Source organism: Psittacula echo, assembly GCF_963264785.1.
Source record: "Psittacula echo genome assembly, chromosome: 4".
In the NCBI taxonomy this organism is placed as follows: Eukaryota; Metazoa; Chordata; class Aves; order Psittaciformes; family Psittacidae; genus Psittacula; species Psittacula echo.
In genome coordinates, this window is record NC_137738.1 from 2,364,960 (window position 1) to 2,384,954 (window position 19,995).

At 44.3% G+C, this 19,995-nt stretch overlaps 2 protein-coding genes across 2 annotated transcripts; one reads left to right on the top strand and one right to left on the bottom strand.

Annotated features, from left to right (window-relative positions):
- Window positions 1-1,866: 1,866 nt before the first annotated feature.
- Window positions 1,867-12,900, bottom strand: NSL1 (NSL1 component of MIS12 kinetochore complex). The gene is made up of 6 exons (XM_080616279.1): window positions 12,377-12,900; window positions 11,553-11,637; window positions 7,834-7,964; window positions 5,760-5,814; window positions 3,166-3,233; window positions 1,867-2,255 (listed from the first exon to the last, which is right to left on the bottom strand). The coding sequence occupies exons 1-6, from the start codon at window positions 12,632-12,634 to the stop codon at window positions 1,986-1,988; spliced, it is 867 nt and encodes a 288-aa protein (XP_080472405.1). The 5' UTR covers window positions 12,635-12,900; the 3' UTR covers window positions 1,867-1,985.
- TATDN3 (TatD DNase domain containing 3) lies at window positions 12,633-17,669 on the top strand (the record flags this gene model as incomplete). The annotated part of the gene is made up of 10 exons (XM_080614994.1): window positions 12,633-12,689; window positions 12,767-12,799; window positions 12,897-12,970; window positions 13,195-13,279; window positions 13,885-13,947; window positions 15,031-15,140; window positions 15,522-15,577; window positions 15,782-15,894; window positions 17,043-17,123; window positions 17,455-17,669. 10 exons carry the CDS (start codon window positions 12,633-12,635, stop codon window positions 17,596-17,598), a joined length of 816 nt encoding a protein of 271 aa, XP_080471120.1. The 3' UTR covers window positions 17,599-17,669.
- Window positions 17,670-19,995: the final 2,326 nt, after the last annotated feature.

A 19,995-nucleotide genomic window follows, 5' to 3' on the forward strand; every position in this document is an offset into this window, starting at 1 on the left:
ATTCTTGTTTTCTTTAACCTTCTTCACACTATTCCTCCAGCCAGCGTTTCCAGATGCGTTCATTTTCTGCTTCCACCCAGCAGCAGCTGAAACAAGGGCTGTGGAATGAGCTCAGGGCATCCATCACCACTTCCCTCAAATCCCATGCAGACCAAGCATCCTGAAATCCCTTAACGCTAACGGACACCGTGGGGTGGATTCATGAATTCACTTATTAAGTCTTAATGCATGGTGCTCTCCCTCCTTATTTCTGAAGGTGTTTGTCCTACCTCATCCATTTTTGATGGGATCTCTTCTAAGAGGTATGCCTATTCCTAGCTATTTCTGTACTTGCCTATCATTATTCACAGAGAATAGCAGGGAATCTTCCCATTAGCACAGAAAACATTCAAATGCTACAGTGGGAGCCATGCAAACTCTTGGAACACTCAGATTAAAGAGTACGTGTGGATCTTGGGGAAGAAGCCATGGGGGGGGATTTTCACACATGCTCAAAGCAGCTACAACAGCGAGTCACTGTGTGAAAACCTGTCCCAGTCATACGTTCCACAGCTTCTCAGCTCCAGTCCCTCTCACATCCTGTCCTCTCTTACACTAGCTGCTTTGTAGCCCTCAGATTAATAACAGTTGTGAGTTCAAAGGCGGTAAAGGGAACTACTTCAGTTACTGGAGCCCAAATTTAACATACATGTCTTCTGAAGTCTTCACTGTTCAGTCACCATCTACTCCAGGATTAGAACATTATCTGAAACTTTCATCTTCCTTAATTGATTTAATTTACTTGGTATAAAAAACACACACTGGAATATACAAGAGCGATGGGAAGCAAGTATTTACAGGTGATTAAATATACAAAGTCTCATACAGGTGCTCACCTTCACAAAAGAAATGCTAAAATCTGTCACGTGTTTTCTTGAATGTTTCCAGCCTCTTAGACATGAAGATGGACCCATCTTTTACCCACAGTACATTCATTAATAAAGCTTCTAAAAGCCCCCTCCATTTACTGTGCAAGACATATATTATGTATTAGACACAAGTATTTACTACAAGCACATGCAACCATAAACCAGACAAGTTATTATCAGTTAAGGCACAATGCTCAATTTAGTGCTACTGTGCAATCTAAAGTGTAAAGGAATAAATCAAGCTAGCTCAACTTAGTACCACTTACTGGTAGCCTATACTGATCTTTACAGTTTAGTCAAACACCCCAAATGCATACATGACCCAAGTCAAGATCCTGTAATGCGTAGATCTATTGTCCAGGAAACCCCCAGCTGCATACTTGGCTTACATGAAGTGAAATAGCTGACGGGAAGATGTGGATGATTGAATCCCTGTTCAGAAGAGTACACTACAAGTAAGTATGTACAACTGCTAAAACCCCAAGTTTAACCAAACATGACTATAAATAAGCCCAGCTGACCCGAGTTCAAGAAAGGTGGAATAGCAGGGACCAATGTCCCATTTGTGTGTGGATTCTCTAAAACCTGTGACATTGTATCAAAACTGGTGTTTTCAACATGCTCCAGTGAATTTCTTTTTAATTTACTTATTTAAAAAATAGCCACCCAACTCAGTACTAAATGAAAGTGCATTAGGACAGCTAGACAGTCTCCAGCCTCTTTAGAGACATGCTTAATGCAAATGAGCACTTAGTGGTTTACCAAAAGAGTGCCCACGTACATAAAGCATGTGCACAGCAGGAGGACTCAAGCTAAATCCTGGAATAAAAGAGCAAAACAAAGAGAGTTCATCAGCAAATCCATTTGCTGGGTATCGGATGCTGCTGGTATGTGCAGGCTTTCATATACCCCCAGTGTGACAGTAAAAATAGAAATATTTAGAAGGATCAAAGGCTAAATAACTGAGGAAGCTCCCACGTACAGCACTGCACTAGAGGGGAGATGAAGTTTTAAGAGAAAGCCTGAGCACACTGAACAAGAGCACAACTGAGATTCCAAGCTGAAAATAGCACAAGTTCAGGTGCTGAGAGCAATCTTCCTCCGTCGAAGTGGGTAGCGTCTTCTTTCTGGTGAACCTGCAGCTTTTCTTCTTTTAAGCAAAACATTTTTATTGGTATCAGTGGCTGTTGGTGTGACCTCTCCTGGTGAGAAGAGATTTTGGACGTTGGTTTCCTTCTTTTCTTTGCAAGCAAAGACTCCTTGCTGCACCCTGCAGAGTTCCAAGGCTGGTTGCCAAGTTAATGCTTGGGAAAAACCTTCTGCTCTTTCTATTAGTCCTGGGAGAGTCTGCAAAAACAAACCCAAGTATCTCATGTTACATGGGGAAAGTAATGGTTACAGTGAATGAAATGTGTTCATAGAATCATAGAATAGTTAGGGTGGGAAAAGACCTTAAGATCAACCAGTTCCAACCCCCTGCCATGGGCAGCCGACACTTCACACTAGACCATGTCACTCCAGGCTCAGTCCAACTTGGCCTTGAACTGCCAGGGATGGAGCATTTACCACTTCTCTGGGCACCCTGTGCCAGCGCCTCACCACCTTCACAGCAAAGAACTTCTTCCTTAGGTCTAACCTGAACTCCTCCTGTTTCAGTTTGAACCCATCACCCCCTGTCCTATTGTTACAGTCCCTGAAGAAGAGTCCCTCTCCAGCATCCTTGTAGGATCATGAGATTCTGACAGGCACAAAAGCTTCAGAGGCTGCAGAAAGGATCCTTTGGGTGGCAGGTGAAGGTTGGCAACTCAGAGCTACCAGCCTAAGAGTGACAAGGGTCTGTGCTCAAGAAGCCATGCAAGCAGTATGCCAAGTTCCAATGCTCCTGCATTACATCTCCAAGCTGAGTAGCACAGGAACACCACAGTTCATGTCTAAGCTGGCACTGAAGTAATACGTGTCACATGGTATATGAAGTTGTCCAGGTCTTCAAAATATGTTTTAGTTTTCAGATGCTGCAGGCTCTAACATCTCTGTAGAAAACACCTGCATCCACAGGGTTATCTTCCTCACCACCATGTGAGATCTAATGCTTTACAGATGGAACTTCAGCAGTCCAAACCTGAAGATTAACTTACTTCAAACACCCAGGCTTTCTGGTACAAATCCAGAGTCAAGATAAGTTAGAACTCCTGTTCTCTGACATATTTATCAGATCAAGAACATAAAAGACTATCTTCTTAGAGCACAGAAATCTCACCTTCATTGCTCCTCTGATGTGTTTGGATGCTGTTTCCATCACCTGCTTCAGATCTGCGATGTAAGCATCTACAGAAAAAACACAAAGCCCAAATGAACTTCTGAAACACAACTTCCTCCTCCCGCTATCTGCTTAGAAATCAAACAGAAAAGCAGTGGGGTCCTAGTATGAACTTAAACCTACAACACATCCCTTTCATTATGGCATTGAGGACAAGAGCTTGTATGTTTTATCTTACTATTATTACTCCTTAACACTCAAAATGTAGTAGTGCCTAGCAGTCTCAACTATCACAAACCACAAAGTTCTTCACTAGAAAGCCTACAGCTTATACAAAACATGAGACACAGACAGTGTTTGACATAAAAGAACAGAAAAGATCTGTTTTCAGACCTTTCAAGTTCATATTACATTTGATAAACATGCATGAAAAAACACAACTGCGGAGAAAGTGAGGTAAAGTAAACCCATTTTTAAGGAGCTCCAACAAGTCGGCTTTTACAATAACGGTTACATTTTTCTGCTGGCTGAGCTTACCAAGCATTAGCAACCAAGACTAAAACAGAACCAAGCATAAACAACATGAACTGCATTAATTCTCCCGGATTAATAAGCAAAGAAAGAAAAAGAAGCTTTCAGGAACACTGAAGCAGGCAGCAGGTGCAGAATACTGGGAGGAAAAGGCATATATTTGATTGCAGTAGCAATATGATAACATCATCTACACAACATATGTTTTTGATGATTGATTTACAAGCAATAATAATTCTTTACTCAAAAGTTCAACTCTTCAAGTTGATATAAAACTGGTTTGCATGTTCTCTGCCATTCTGTCTCCAATGCTACGCCACCACCATCAAAACCCTAAAATGAAAGGATAAGCAAGTAATATATAGTGAAGATAACTGAAGTCAATCACTGTGTTCTAGCACAGGGTGACAGTGATCCTCTGCTGAAACACAGTGAGAGTGAGCAGCAAGAGATTGTGCTTGGTTAAATGGTCTCTTTAAACGCCCAATGTGTTGAGCAGGGATGGTTAAGGAACGCATGACCCATGTATGAATGTGGATGCTAAAATGCACCATCATTCAGAGTTTGGAAGGAGAGGTAGTTCAACAGCAGCCTCTTTAAACACACCACAGAGGCCTATGAATGGACATCCTCTAAAAGGACATGTCTATAATGAAGCATTCTTACAGGAGAGTATCTGGATTAGAAAACTGGTGATCCTATGAAAAAGCAAAGAAGGAGTTAAGTAAAAATAATTCCTTTGATTATTTCAGTTACACAGAAGGACTGACAGTTAAATGAAATGTGCCTGCAGGCGTGCAGCTTGACATGGACAGCATTATATTCCTCAGTGTTTAAAGCTTTCCAAAACATAGGGAAATGAAAAAAGGAAATGAAAGGTATTGAGTAATCTAAATATTTTTGGTTTCTGGCCACTCTATGTGCTAAACTGGGATACATAAACTTCCCAAAGACTACATAATACTAAAATTCAGCACAAACTCTCTGCTATCTTAGCTAGGACTTTGCTGTTACCAAACCTAAAAGGGCACTACCATAGTGCAAGCTGTTACTAACTTGCAAGAAGTAACTGATTCATATCAGAAAAGCATAGACCTGGACACTAGAAACTAAAAGCAACTCAGCCATGAAGTGACACTCTTTACTGCTCCTATTAGCTGCACAGGCTGGCATTTCTGGAAGCAATGTCTCCTGTTTACAAAGAGGAAATGATGACTAGAATGAAGCCAGCTCAGCAGGGTGAGAGCTCGAAGATTAAGCTCAGCTTCTCAAACCTAAACACCACTGATTTTTACAACAGCTTTACACCACGTGCAGCAATTCATAGCAAGGGTTCTGTCACCACACTTTTCAACTTAGAACAACATTGGTAAATTGTGCAATTTTTCAATACTTAAGAACAGGCAAGACAAAAGTTTCCATTTCTTAAGGCTAACCTCAAAAGAAGTACATCATAATCACCAACTGCAAAATACACTGCCTCATTCCAAGGAGTTTGTATAAGGAATCTTTCAAAAGCATGCAGCAAACTCATGGTGGTGTTTGCAGTTTTGTTTCTTCATCAACCCTTACAAATGTCAGAGGCAGGATAAAATTTGATGCTTACTCTGCAAGTTAGGAGAGTCCACACTGCCACCACTGAGTACTAGGTGACTGCTTTCAATTCCCTGAAGAAACTGACTGATTAGGAAGAGAGACAGAAGCATTTCTAGTATTCATATAGAAGGAACACAAGAATGGTTAAAGTATAATGTCAGTAATCCACTTAGCTCCTTATCTGGCCTCCACCAGCAGTGACAAAGAAAGAAAACCTATTGAGAGTAGTAGCTCTGACAATTTCTACCCAACCCACCTTTAAGTACAGTGCTTGACAGTAGACAGCACTTAAACAAGAGCAATGGACACAATGAACTGATGCAGCAATACACACAGTCATGACAAACTTCTAGCTTGTTTAGTTATTTAAACAAGTTCAAAGAAAGAAAACCTCTTCAACATTTACAGCTGGCCAATCAGGTAGGCAGTGTTTCCTTAGGCAGCTGCCCTCCCCATGAAATCTTTACCTTGAGAAGGTGGTGATCTTATCTCCTCTGGTGGTACCACAGGCTGGTAGAGCATCTGCATATTCAAAACAAAGACAGATTCTGAAATAGCTCCTTGTTTAATAGATATTTAATATACACAGAGCAGAAAGAACACTGGAGAAAGGCTAAAACAAAATGATGGTGGTGGAATTGTTCAGATAAGGAAAGTATGAGAGACAAAGTTTATAGATAGCATTCTGGTTAACAGAGTGACGTTCACTGCAAACATCTCCAAAATCTGCTGTAGCTTGCAGAACTGTAGTTACTGAGAACTAAACTGAGCCTGAGAACTAAACTGAATCCAATTTTGGAAGACACATTGCCACCTGCTGCACAACTGAGGAAAACGCCGCTCTGGTTTCTAAGGAGCCATTCACAAAACCAGCAGTACACTTTCACAGGGGAGCAAACTCAAACAAAGGGTACATTAAAACAAAAGCTAAGAAACAGAAAACTATTTAAATGACTACATTCTAGCCCTGCAACTACATGTGCATAAGTAAGAACACTCTGCTTCACAAGTCATGTTGTCTGGCTTTTTGGTCCTACTCTGAGTCTTGTGACTTGACATCAGTTAACTGTGACATGAAGTTAACTAATAATAAATAACAAATACAACTAATATTTAGTTATATCAATGGTGGGATTAGAAGTATCTAATGGGGAAGGAAAAAAAAACAAAGACATGACAATGTAAGTTATATCACCTGGAAGTTACTATTTTTCTCCACTTCAGGAGCTGTCTCTTCAACCTTATTCAACCAAAAGCAAATAGGAGGAAAGTTATTCCTCCCTGTAGTTGTACTAGAGAAATTTTTTCACAGTTGACAGATCTTCTTAGCAACCTTACAGTAACAACTCCAAGCAGAACAACATTGTCTGCATCATCCTCAAACATAACAGAATGTATTGACTGAAAACTTGTACGGTGATCATCTAGTTGTAGTGGTGTAAAGCTTGGAAGAGCTCAGCAGCAAGAAAAGGGCACCTCCAAGGATGGAGACTCCACAGTCTGGCTGGGCAACCTATGCCAATGGTTTGACAACCATCACAGCTGGGTATTTTTGTTAATGGTTACATGGAATTTCCTGTATTTCCACTTATTCCCACTGCCTCTTGTCATTGTTTTTTCCTTTCCCCCCCCAAGGAAATTGACTCCTAATTAATCAGCAGGTAAGCTAAAGAAGGATCTAACTTAACAGCAGGAAAGAAATGCAGCAACCAAGGACAAGACTAAGCTGTTTAATGCCAGTTATTACACTCAGTGTCAAAAAAAAACCCCAGAGAAATTACTGCATCTATTCATTAATCCACATTACCATTTTCTTTCTTTACTGGAAGTACTTAGTGTTACTTACTTAAGTACTCAGCTCAACAAAGAGCTTAGGAAAACACAGCCACCTTTTGAACAGCCTGCACATCATAATGTCTATCACAGAATCAACTAGATTGGAAAAGGCCTTTAAGATCATCAAATCCAACCATTACCCCAGGACTGCCAAGTTCACCACTAAATCATGTCACTGAGGGCCTCATCTACATGTTTTCTGAACACTTCCAGGGATGGCGACTCCACCATGTCCCTGGGCAGCCTGTTCCAACACCTGATCACCCTCTCGATGAAGATGTCCTAATATCCAATCTAAACATCCCCTTGTGCAGCTTGAGGTCATTACCTCTTGTACTGCCACTTGTATCTGTATGTAACAGAACATTTAGTACTTCAACCAGCCTTCAGCCAAGGATTTCAGAAACTCAGATCTGACATTTGGATAACTAGGTGAATAATGGCTTGTAAATCATGAGATAAAGCAATCTGCTTAACTAACTTGTTGGATGTGCCACAAGCCCAGTTCACTCACAGTCACAACGGTCTGTAGTAACCCTCATTTTACTGAAGAGCCAATTAATGCAAAGAGCTGAATTTCATTATAATGCAAAGAATCCAAAGCAACTATGGGAAGAAGCTTAAAGGTCAAGGTTATTTTTACAAGTTACAGATGATCAGCATCTAGTATATGCAAAGGTTTTCTGAAAATCATAGGATACTCACCAACAACTCTTGCTCTGCTTTCATGGCTTGGATAGCATGAATCAGTATCTTTCTAGGCCACTGCTTACGCTTTGTTGTTGTCACTACTATTAGTTTATCAAACTCATCTTCAAGAATTTTAATGTCGGAACCTAAAAATGACAAACACAAAGTTATTGTAGGAATTCTACATTTTTGTGCATTTTTCTTATTTTTAATTTGAGACAAAGTCTTAAGAAAAAGAGAGTTTTAGATCTGCAATAAGAAACCATGCATAATTATCAATGAAGAGATAAATATAAGTCTTGTATCTTCTTCGTAAGGCAATACAGAAATGAGAGCACAACATGGGGCATGGGGAGGTGGAGAATCACCTGGGGCAAAACTCAAACCCGTATTTCTTTATGAACTCTGAAGATATGAAGAATGTCTCACAAAGAAATCGCTCTCTTTTGAGGGAACTTGTTTTCCAAGTGAAGAAAAGCAACACAAGATGCAGCAAGAAAAATGGTTTATCTGTGTAAGTTACAAGCATTATGCAAACACCAACTATCCAAAGAGTCATCTGAAGCCAACTGATTGTATTTCATATAGAGCACAAACATGCAGTTGAATGTGACAATGAAACACAGTTCCTGGAAATACTCTGCATCCTGATGACACCTGTAATTCCTAGTCGGAAGGAGTTTGCAAAACCCAAAACATATCTGCTTTCAACATCAGAGGCCCAAGAGACTGTATGTGGTAGGACCTAATTTTCATAGCTTGCTTTTCCACTCCCAAGATTCAGTACCTAGAATATATTTTCAGCTTTCAATTGGTGTTTTTACTACTCCTATTCTAATGAAGATACATACTCCCTGTTCCCACTAATGTCTTGAGCACAACTTGCATGCCATGCAGTATTTCCCACCTAGTGGTAAGGATTGATTCTGAGCACCTTCTCTGGGTCAACCTGTGCAGACTCAGGTGACTGCAAACCTCAGAAAGGAAAACTCAAGGTTTTAAGAGTTTGTGGGTTTGTTTGGTTTAAGATCTCCATGAAATCATTTAAGTACAGAGAGGAAACATTTGAGCCACTGGTCAGTGTAAACACTGGAGGCTCAAAATGCCAGATCACTGGGTGATTCCAACTGGATCAGAGATAGGCAGGCACATGAGTAAATTTAAGTGAAACTGAAAAGCACAATACAGTCCTTACACCTTACACCAACTGCAGGAAGATGGCAATATCTCAGTTGGCATTAAGTTAGACTTGTCCAGACAAAGGATAACTTACTGAAAATAACATCCATCTGGACAAAGTTTTCCTGTTAAGAAAACCCTGTTGAGAATTTTTTGGGCAAATTTGAAGTAGTGAAGTAAGCCTGAATCAGTTTGGCATTTTGCATCACAAGACCAATGCATTTTTGACCTCGTAGTCAAAGCAATTGGTGTTTTATCATTCTAGAACTACAACTGCAGAAGCTTCCTAACCAAAAGAGTTCAAGCAGCTCCCCCTCCACAGCCAGTTCAACATATCTGTATTTTCAGCTTTGTGCAACTGTGAAAAGCACCAAGTTGCAGGCAAAGAATACCTAATGCTAACACATGAAGCAAACGGATGGTTCTGAAATTTTCTTTGGACAGTAGACTACTAAGAATCTCCACTATTATTATTCAAAAGGCAGTTAAGTATAAACATAGCATATATATTAGATATAAATAGCAGTAATTTTAACCATTTACTTAACTTGTATATTAAATAGCAGCAACAGACATACTACTAGGTTCTTTTGACAGGAAGAGATCTTGGCCAGTGTCCCCAATACAAGGTCACTCAGGAAGGCTCTTGCAACTCAAGCCTCCTGCTCACAGCGGGATCAACTCCCAGTTAAAACCAGGTTGCTCAGGACACTTTTGTCCAGTTGGTTATTGGAAGCCTCCAGTGCTGGAGACTGCACGAGCAATCTGAGCAACCTTTTCCAATGCTCAGTTATCCTAATGTGAGCTTTTACTTCCCTACATCAGGTCAGAATCTCCCCTTTTAGTGTGAGCCTTGCCTCTGGTTCTCCCACTGCACACCCCTATAAACAGCCTGGGTCTGTGTTCTCAGTAACCTCCCTGTGGGTACTTGGAAGGCTGGCTTGTCTTCTTTGGGCTCAACAAGTCAGTTCCCTCAGTCTCAACTCATAGGGCAAGTGCTCCAGTCCTCTGGCCACCTGGCAGCCTCTGATGAACTCACACCAGTTTATCAACAACCTTCCTGTACTGGGGGGTGGGTCCTAAACTGAGTGTAGTAGTCCAGATGTGCTCCAGCAAGTGCAGAATAAAGGCAAATAATCCCTTCTTTGTACCTACTGACTACACTCCTGTTGACACAATATACTAGGTTGGCTCATGGTTAGCCCGCCAGCACCCTCAGGTCCTTTTCATCCCACACCTCTGCAGGGGGTTATCCTTTCCCAGGTTTAGGGCTTTGCTCTTGTCCTTGCTGTATTTTATGAGATTCCCAGACGCATTTCTCCAACCTGTTTACATTCTACTGAATGGGCCTGCCCTTGAGCATACTCACTGCATCCCACCGTGGCTGATGTCAGCTGCAAACAGGGTGAACGCACTTTCCATCTCCTTCTTCAGGTCTTGGACAGACATTAATAAGATTGGGTCCCAGAACAGACACCTGAGGAACTGTGCTTGTAATCAGCTCCGAGGTAAAAGTATGAACCATTAAACACTACTCTCTGAGCTCAATGATCCAGCCACGATTCTCACCTACAATAACATCCTAGCTTGGATGCTCTGGGAGACAATGTCATTGGGTATGGGAGCAATTCCAAGCAGCAAGAGGACTAGCATTTGGAGCACATGATGTATGACAAGCAGCTGAGGGAGGTGGGTTTGCTCAGCCTGGAGGTTCAGCTAAGGGGTGATTTAACTGCTATCCTCAGATACCTAAAGGGTGCTTCTGGAGAGGACAGAGGCAGGCTCTTCTTAGAGGTGTGCAGCAGGAGGATGAGAGGCAACAGATACATTGCAGTAACGGGAATTCCAACACAAACTGTCAAACACAGAAACTGGCTGTCCAGAGAGGATGGGAAGTCACTGGACTTGGATCTATTGCTGTGTTCTAGCTTTAAAAATAGGTCACCTTGCCCCATTCCATTAAATTTTGTATATTACCTTTATTCTGATAAGAGAAGCTGATGAAATAGAACATGCTCTTTCCTAACCCCCCGAATGAAGTCTTGCTTTGAAATACCAACTTCCGAAAAGCTTGCTGAAGACTTTCCAACAAGACTGCTGCCATTAAGCTTAGATAAACCTTTCTTTTCCCCCATGTTAATATCAGATACTTTGGGAGAGTCTATAAGCTACTTTTCTATGGTAGTCAAGAGCAAAACCTTCAAGTTATGTAGGCACCGTACTAGTGATAGCTGGAGCCTGTGCCTCAAGATCAATAAGGATCTTGAGAAGCGTCAAACAAGCAACAGTCCTTCACATAAAGCACTTCACCTGTCTCTTTCCTCTTCGATACAGGTCCCTAAACATCTTGGTTACTCTTATTTTCATTTACAAGCACTGCTCTGCAAGAATCGCACTCCCACAGTGCAACACTAAACATCTTTATCCAGGTGCATCTGGAGTTTGACCTCTCCTGCTCTGTAAGCATCCTTACAACCACTGCTCAATTCAGAATACCACAAGCAGAAACCAAAACAAACACACCCAGCAGGAGATCAGTGGAAACACACACATACCACTCTGCGGCTTGGAATCATCTGGAGTCTCATCCCAGGGCTGCCCACTGATGGTGACATTCTCCTGTACTGCTGCTTTGAAGTTCTGCAAGATACAGGAGAGACTGAGAAGCCCTCCTTTAGCTTCTCCAGGAGCCCACCCCAGGAAGCAGGCTTCAGGAAGCATCCTTCAGGTATGTGATGCCTGCCACTGGAAAGGCTGCTCCTGCCTCACTGCCCTGCCCAGGTCAGCCCTGTCAGGATGAACAGTTACGTCTGTGGTTCAGCTATGTAGAACCATAGATTCAGCTAGGTTGGAAAAGCCCTTTAAGCTCATCGAGTCCAACCGTTCCCCAGCACTGCCTCGTCTCCACGGTGTGTGAACACTTGCAGGGACGGTGACTGCAGCCCTGCCCTGGGCAGCCTGTTCCAATGCCTGAGCACCCTCTGCGGAAGGAATTGTTCCTCAGCTCCATCTAAACCTGCCCTGGTGCAGCTTGAGGCCGGTTCCTCTTGTCCCATCCCTTGTTCCTTGGGAGCAGAGCCCAGCCCCTCCTGGCTCCATCCTCCTATCAGGCAGTTGTAGGGAGCGATCAGGTCCCCCCTGAGCCTTCTCTTCTCCAGACTGAACCCCTCAGGTCCCTCAGCCGTTCCCCATCACACTGTGCTCCAGGCCCTGCACCAGCTCCGTTGCCCTTCCCTGGCCCCGCTCCAGCACCTCAATGTCCCTCTCGTAGTGAATATAAACCCGTTAAGCTAACGCGGACACCTTAGCCTGGTGCCGGGCCCCTGCCAGCATTCGCGATCCGGTGACACTAGGCTGGGCCGCTCCCCTCCAGCCTCACCCAGAGCGCGTCCCCCGCGGTGGCCGGCCCGCCCGGCTGCCCCTGCTCCAGGGCCCGCAGGAAGGGCGCGCAGAGCTCCATCGCCTCGGCCACGCCGCGCCGCAAGCAGCACCGCACCCGCGCGTCCCGCCTGCCGGGGCCCGGGCTGAGCGGCGGCACCGGGGTCGCCATTTCCCGCCTCCCACGGGGTGAAAATGCTGGCCCGGAAGCAGAACCCGCGGCTACCCCACCCCTTCCCCTCCGCCCGCGGCGAGGCATGGCGGCGGGGCCGGTGGACTGCCACTGCCACCTCGCCGCGGCCTGCTTCCAGGCGGTGAGGCGCGGAGAGGCGGGTGGCGGTGGCGGTCCCAGCCCCTGCCCTGTCGCTGAGGCGGTGTGTGTCTCTTGCAGGACCTGGCGGATGTGGTGCGGGCGGCACAGCAGGTGAGGCGCCCGGCAGCGACTCGCGGCCCGCTCCGCCCCGACCCCAGCGCCCGGCCTGGCCTCGCCTCAGCGGCGCGGGGGTTTCTGTGTGCTGCAGGCGGCGGTGTCGGCCCTTGTCGTGGTGTCGGAGCAAGCGGCGGAGTTCCCGAGTGTCTTGGCGCTGTCGGAGAGGTGCGAGGCGGGAGGGGAGGCTTGGAGCTCACATCGTGTCCCGGAGCCCCCCCTCCCGTGTCCTAGAACCCTTTCCGCTGTGTCCCGGAGCACTCCCCCCACCCCAATGGGAGCTGATGGGGACTCGCTGCCCTCTTCCTTGGTCAGGCCAGCGCTTCTTGTTGGCCGTAAGCGTGCTTTCTGTGCAGTCTGTGTCACGCTCCTGATGCACATTCCATGCCTAGATTCCCAGGGTTTATTTTCCCGTGCCTCGGAGTTCACCCGGTTCAAGAGGTTTCACCAGAGGAGCAGCGCAGTGTAACATTGAAGGTAAACCACAGATAGTTAACTCGGCTGCAGAATACAGCTGGGACTGCAGAGGGCAGATGATGGAGTGCTCTGGTTTGCCTGATTTAACTTAGATCTGCCCAGTGATTTTTCTTGCTCTTCTGTAATACAAAAGACCCAGCAGACCAAATCCCAGGGTCTCAGCACAACCGTTTGTCTGCGTTAGTCTTAAGGCAGAATTGTTCACTGCAGTCATCTGGCCATGTTACAGCAGTAAAATAGTTTGTAGGAATCCCAAGTGAGTGCTTTGCTTACAGCAAACAGCACACATGTGTTTGCAGATGTCCTTTTGTTAGCATGGGAAGTGGAAGGCCCATAGCCTGAAAAGCCTGGGGAGCTGTCTGCAGCCTCTGTTTTAATTACCTCTGCTCCTATGGAAAGATAACTTGAAATAAAGGGTCATGATGTAAAGAAGGGAAATCCTGCAGGCTTCTAAAATCTGACGACGCAATTCCCAGTAATAGCAAGTTTTAAGGTACAGAATTTAAGCTCAATGAAGGGAACTCCAATTTAATCATTATGCTGAGTTCAAAACCCTTCCATCTAGCCAGGGCAGTGAGGGTTGCATCTGTAATTTGTTCTTGCAGGATCTGGATGCTGCATTGCCGCTTATAGAACTCTACAAAGATAAACTGGTGGGGATTGGGGAAGTAAGTAAAATTCCATAACTTGTTTAAATGTCTATGACTTGGGCAGCATCTTTGGCACTGGATGCAGAGAGGGACTCTTCATCAGGGACTGTAGCAGTAGGACAAGGGGTGATGGGTTCAAACTGAAACAGGGCAAGTTCAGGTTAGATCTAAGGCAGAAGCTCTTCCCTGTGAGGGTGCTGAGGCGCTGGCACAGGGTGCCCAGAGAAGCTGTGCCTGCCCCATCCCTGGCAGTGTTCAAGGCCAGGTTGGACACAGGGGCTTGGAGCAACCTGCTCTAGTGTGAGGTGTCCCTGCCTATGGCAGGGTTTGGAACTGGATGATCTTAAGGTCCCTTCCAACCCAAACCATTCTCTGATTCTGTCTGTCAGTGGAGTTACAAAAACTTAGTGAATACTTGGTTTTGTGTATGCAATAAATGTTGCTATCAGTCTGAGCAAGCACTAAGTCTGATTTCTAATTCTCTTCATGTGCTTTCCTTCACAGTTTTGCTGTTCCCCTCTTTTTCTTCTTTATCATTATTAGGGAATAGATGACATTTATATGGGTGAATTTCATAGGAAGATTGCACAATCATGCTATATTGCCTTACACCCAAATGTCTTTGGACCTTTTCTCTGATACTGTGAAGTGTCAAGTCACATTGTTACCCTCATTTAAATCCTTCCTGCCATCTTCCCTGACAAAGTCAGGTTGAGCTATGACTTCAGTACACCTCACCAGCTTGTACAGTCCTTTTTACTTGTGATCACTCTCTGTCTGTATCTGTGTGTTGTCTCCTGTCTTACATTTGTTTATAAACTGAGGCTTGAAAGCTCCAGGGTAGAGTCAGCCTTTTGTCTGTTGGTACTGGAGGAACCTACTTGTTTGCTCACAAGTGTTTTCACAGTTGAAAAGCTTATGGCTGAGAATAGATTTCTTTCTGAGTTCAGCTGCAGTTGAGCTCATTTTAATTGCAGTCTCTAATATATATGTTTTGAAATGCCTGTGGGTTTGAAGCGTGTATTGCCTTTATACATGGTATTGTGGTTTAGCCAAATGCTAGGTCCATTAAAGTTTTTCACTTCTCTTCTTGTACTGTAGGTTGGACTAGATTTCACTCCCAGATTTGCCAGCAGAGATGAACAGAAGGAAGGACAAAGACAGGTTTTGATCAAGCAGATTGAGACAGCGAGAAGGCTGGATTTGCCTTTGTAGGTGGTGGTTATACTAATATGAGAATTTGCCAGATCTCAATAACATGAGGAAATATTTCCCAGGATTTATAATTATTACTTACATGGATTAAACTGGCATTAGAGTCCTGACAGCCTCTAGTTTGAGATTCAATTATAGAACTTTCCCTATGATTGCACTTGAATACAGTCATCTTCTATGTCCTGCACTTGCTATGTTGTTGCTGCATCTTCACTGTAGCTAAAATGATTCATATTTATGTCTCTAGATGTTTTTTTCTCCTGATAAAGGTGTACTACAGATTATTTTCATCCCAAGCTGCTGCTGTTTGTTTGTGTTTTGTCCAAAGAAAAAGTATTTTGCTGAGTTTCCTGATGCTTTATCTCCTTGCTGTGCAGAAATGTTCATTCCCGCTCAGCTGGAAGACCAACCATTAACCTCTTGAAGGAACAAGGTATGTTTTTAATGAGTTTTCTCTGTCATGGCTTTTGTTAGCATTGTTTCTTCTGTTGTGCCATGTGCTCAGATCAGTTTGTGTACATTAAACTTAGGAGGGACAATGCAGAGATTTGGTGTCCATTCTTTATGGGTCTGGAAGCTGGCATCACAGACCTACTGTAAACACTGCTGATGATTCTATTTGCTTCTCTTCTCTGAGGTGCTACCAAGGTGTTGCTCCATGCCTTTGATGGGAAGCCATCCGTAGCAATGGAAGGGGTGAAAGCTGGATACTTCTTCTCCATTCCTCCTTCTATTGTAAGGAGTGAACAGGTAATCTTTAAAGGCGTTTGCTCCTTGCATTGCAGGTAATAGCTGAAAGCTTATCATGAGAGCAAACGTGACAGCTCAAGAACATGCCTGTTGAAGTCTGTACAGTTCAAAGTGGGACTGGCAGTACTCGCTATGGTTGCTGTCACCTGACACTTCTCAATAGAAGTTTCAGTTCTTAAGTGTTGCACGTTTTTACTTTGGCTCAATTTCTGCCTGGGAATTTTGTCTTAGCTAGACTTTTTGGGGGAAATGTTGGCTAAACCAGTTCAGCTATTCCTGAGAAACAAGGATTGAGAAAATAGGTGTTTTTTTTCCCATTTTCATGTGGTTTCTGGTGAACTTTTCTTCAGAAGCTTCTGTCACTGTACTGTCCTAGAGCAGGACATGATGTGGAAAAGAACTAGTTTGTGTCTCAGTGCTATGGCACTTTCTGTTCAAAAGTAAATCTGCTCACAGTTGGCTGAGTTACAGACCTTGGAAAAACTGTGATTATCACCAAGTGTGGCCAGCAAAGACACAGTTAAATTACTTAAAGTCAGCATGGGTCAGGTTCAGCCCTTGGTTTTGTGAGGCTGCTGTTTTAATTTATACTCCGAGCTGTCACAAGCTATGCTGACTTCTGCTTTTGGAGCAGTCTGTTTCCATCCTGCACCATCATCACTTTCTGTGATAAGCTCAGGAAGTGTAAGGCAGGAAAAGGCAGGATTCAATTGGAGGAGGGGTGAGGGATGGATATAGATGGGGATAGGGTTAGGAGGAGAAAGGAAAGCAAAGTGGGGCTGAGAGGTAAAACAAAGATGAGAAAAAGCCACAGAAATATATATACATACAGAAAACCAGCTAATTAAAATTGCATTGGCATCTCTAAGGTGTTTTGTGCAGTATAACTACATGATGTAATAACAATGGATTCAGTATTTAGATAATAGTTCAGTTATTTAGAAAACAGGATAATCCTAATTTGGAAGGACTTCTTGAGCAGCTCCTGGTATTCTTGCTTCCATTCTGAAATCGTTGATAAAATGCGGACAGTGGCACCAAGGTCTTTTGACGTTGCTTTTAAGTGTAAAGCATAGCCTCCCTTTATACATCTTCCCCCACAGCTCTAAGTGCATGAGGTGTTTAACAGTTGTCTTATTTTCTTCAAGAAGCAGAAGCTTGTAAAGCTGTTACCACTGGAAAGTATGTGCTTGGAAACCGACTCTCCTGCTCTGGGGCCTGAAAAACAGGTAAATGATGGGGAGCAAGGACTTCTATGTATGTATATCCAAAGCCACTCCTTATGGAGGTCAGTTACTGGCATGGGAGGGTGAAGTAGTGTAAGCATGGGTACAGAGGATGAAAGAGGTTGCCAAGTGAATGTTTTGAGATGAGCAAGTCAGTGTCCCTGAGGAAGGAGAATTAATTCAGGAATGGGCAGAGGGAAGAATAACCCAAGAAGAAGATACATGTAATTCTTCTGGCACAAGGTGTCACAGTTGTGCCAGGACATACTAAATCTGAAAGACGTGTATTCTGTAGGGATCTGTAATTTTGTTCTTGTTTGGTGGTTGTTTTCAGGTGAGAAATGAACCAAAAAATATCTACATTGCTGCAGAATACATTGCCAGAATTAAAGGAATTCCAGTTGAAGAAGTTATAGAAGTCACTACACAGAACGCACTGAAAGTATTCCCCAAACTTCGGAACTTTCTTCGGATATAGATTGAGAAACGGAAATATATGATATTGCAGACACTGTTATTTATCCTGTAGTTAATAAAGCCAACGTGCATCTTGTTTAAAGTGGCGTTTTGCTGTTGCAGAGTTCAAGAAGCAAGCAGAGTGTTCTAAAGCTGCATAGGATGAATACAGGGAAATTCTCAAAGACCTTTTGTATGCACCATTGTCATCTCTTGGATGTGATAAAGGCAGGTTATTCAGTTGCATCTCTCATGTTTCTCACTGAATAATGTGTAAAGAAGAGCACCACACAATTGTCAGGATAGTTTCCTTGCTCAGCTGCTCCCAGTCTGGGAGATGGCTGATATGTGGTGTTTCATGTCCCTTTCATTCCTTAACTACTGCTGACTGAAAGTCAGACGGTTGTGGGCCCACTTGTGATACAAAAGCACTTGTTTAGGACTTGCAGACTGCAAACCTCTTTCTGTTGAAATCCTGATCAAAGTGTGGCTGACTATAAACCAGCAATGAATGAGGTGAGGTGAGTTATACATGACAATTGTTCTGAGGGCCACTAGGCAAGTGGGGCTTTGTGTTTTAAAGCATTTGCCATGTGTGTTTTATGTCTAAGGTGCTTATGTGATGTTTCAGATCAGACTCCTTCCTGGTTTCCTTGTTTAAAAGGATCTTACTGATTGCCCCTTTGCAAAATGGTTTGTAGTGCCCTGTTCTGAAATCATTGGATGTCTGCCTTCTGGGGTGTGGAACTGCCAGACAAGGGTTTGGGTTGTTTCCCTGCTTTGGGGAGAATGCAATTGGAGAAGGCATCAGCTACCAGATTGGGGGGGGGGGGGGGGAAGAGCAGAAGTTTGTCATGTAAGTGATCTCCATCTTAAACTTTTAGTTTCCTCTCTGTTTTCTTCCTTAATTTCTTAGAACCACAGTGTCAGGACGGTGTTTTTTTTTTTTTTTTCTGTTTTAGCAGAACAGCTGTGTTCTGCTTTTAGCCTAGAGTTAGCTTATTTTATGTTTAAACATATGTTCCTGAACAGGTTTCAGCCTGGAAGCAACCAAACTTGAACTATTTGTCTCTACTACAACGTGCATTCAATTCAGAGCAACAGCCACCTGAATCTTTTGTTGACTGACTCAGAACAGTCAGAGCCATTTGTTATCCTGGATCTTCAGGCATTATTCCCACTACATGGGGTGAAGGACAGAGTTTGCCTCCAGGTGGCACTAGGGAGCAGGTGTGCAATAGTCTTCGGACTATGAATGGGATTGACATGAATGATTCATGATCACGTTGGGGCTGTTCAGCCTGGAGAAGCTGTGTGGAGACCTCAGAGCAGCTTCCAGTGTCTGAAGGGGGCTACAAGGATGCTGGAGAGGGACTCTTCATCAGGGACTGCAGCGATAGGACAAGGGGTGATGGGTTCAAGCTGAAACAGGGCAAGTTCAGGTTAGATCTAAGACAGAAGTTCTTCCCTGTGAGGGTGCTGAGGCACTGGCACAGGGTGACCAGGGAAGCTGTGGCTGCCCCATCCCTGGCGGTGTTCAAGGCCAGGTTGGACACAGGGGCTTGGAGCAAGCTGCTCTAGTGGAAGGTGTCCCTGCCCATGGCAGGGGGTTGGATGTAGACGATCTTTAAGGTGTTTTCCGACCCCAACCATTCCTTGTTTCTGTGCCATTGGAGATGCTAAGCAGGTGATACCAGGCAGCCCTATATGTGCTTCCTGCTGCCTGTGTGCCAGGAAGGCTCCCAGTGTTGCATGGGAATGCAATTATTTATGGAGATGTTCCTGGCAAGAAGTCAGTGTCCAAATGTCTACAGAGTTTTGGCCTTAGTACTGTTCGCTAGGAAATTTGTAGCCTTGGATGAAAACACTGTCTTTGCACAAAGGGGACTATCGAGTACTGAGTCTGCTCAAAATCTGAAAGTGGAGGGTAACATTGTGAAGGTAACATTGCTCTGGTTCAGGCTTAGCCTCACCTGAGCTCTTCAATCCCTTTTGCTGCTGTGGTGCTGCAAAACCCTGTAGATACGCTCACATCCTGCAGCTCCCAGACAGGCAGAACACTGCTGAGGGCATCCAGCCCAGCAAGGGCAATGGGGGGCCCTGTGGGACAGCTTGTGACCCAGGTCCCTATGGTGCCCTGAGGTGCTTGAGTGGCACACAGGTGCGGTTGGGCTGGGGCAGGAGGCATGGTCATGCTTCCCCCTGCACGAGCAAAGCCTGGCACTGCAGCAGCAATGGGTCCGTGAGCCTGGCGCTGTGCCTGTGGCAGAACAGACTGACTTTGTCCTCCCCTCAGACCTGCGGCGCCTGAGCTAAGCCATGGCGTAGGCAGCCTGGCACTCCAGGAAGGGAAAATGCAGTGTCATTCCCACCCTGTCTTGGCATCCCTAACACCAAACCAGGATCAGAAGTAGCGCCC

Bases quoted from the DNA above. Each gene is read 5' to 3' on its own strand.
- NSL1 (XM_080616279.1), bottom strand. From the start codon at position 12,634: ATGCCTCGCCGCGGGCGGAGGGGAAGGGGTGGGGTAGCCGCGGGTTCT. The intron at 5,815-7,833 runs GTGAGTATCCTA...TTGAATATGCAG, and splicing joins AAGCAGAGCAAGAGTTGTTG to ATGCTCTACCAGCCTGTGGT. The intron at 3,234-5,759 runs GTAAAGATTTCA...TTTTTTCTGTAG, and splicing joins AAGATCACCACCTTCTCAAG to ATGCTTACATCGCAGATCTG.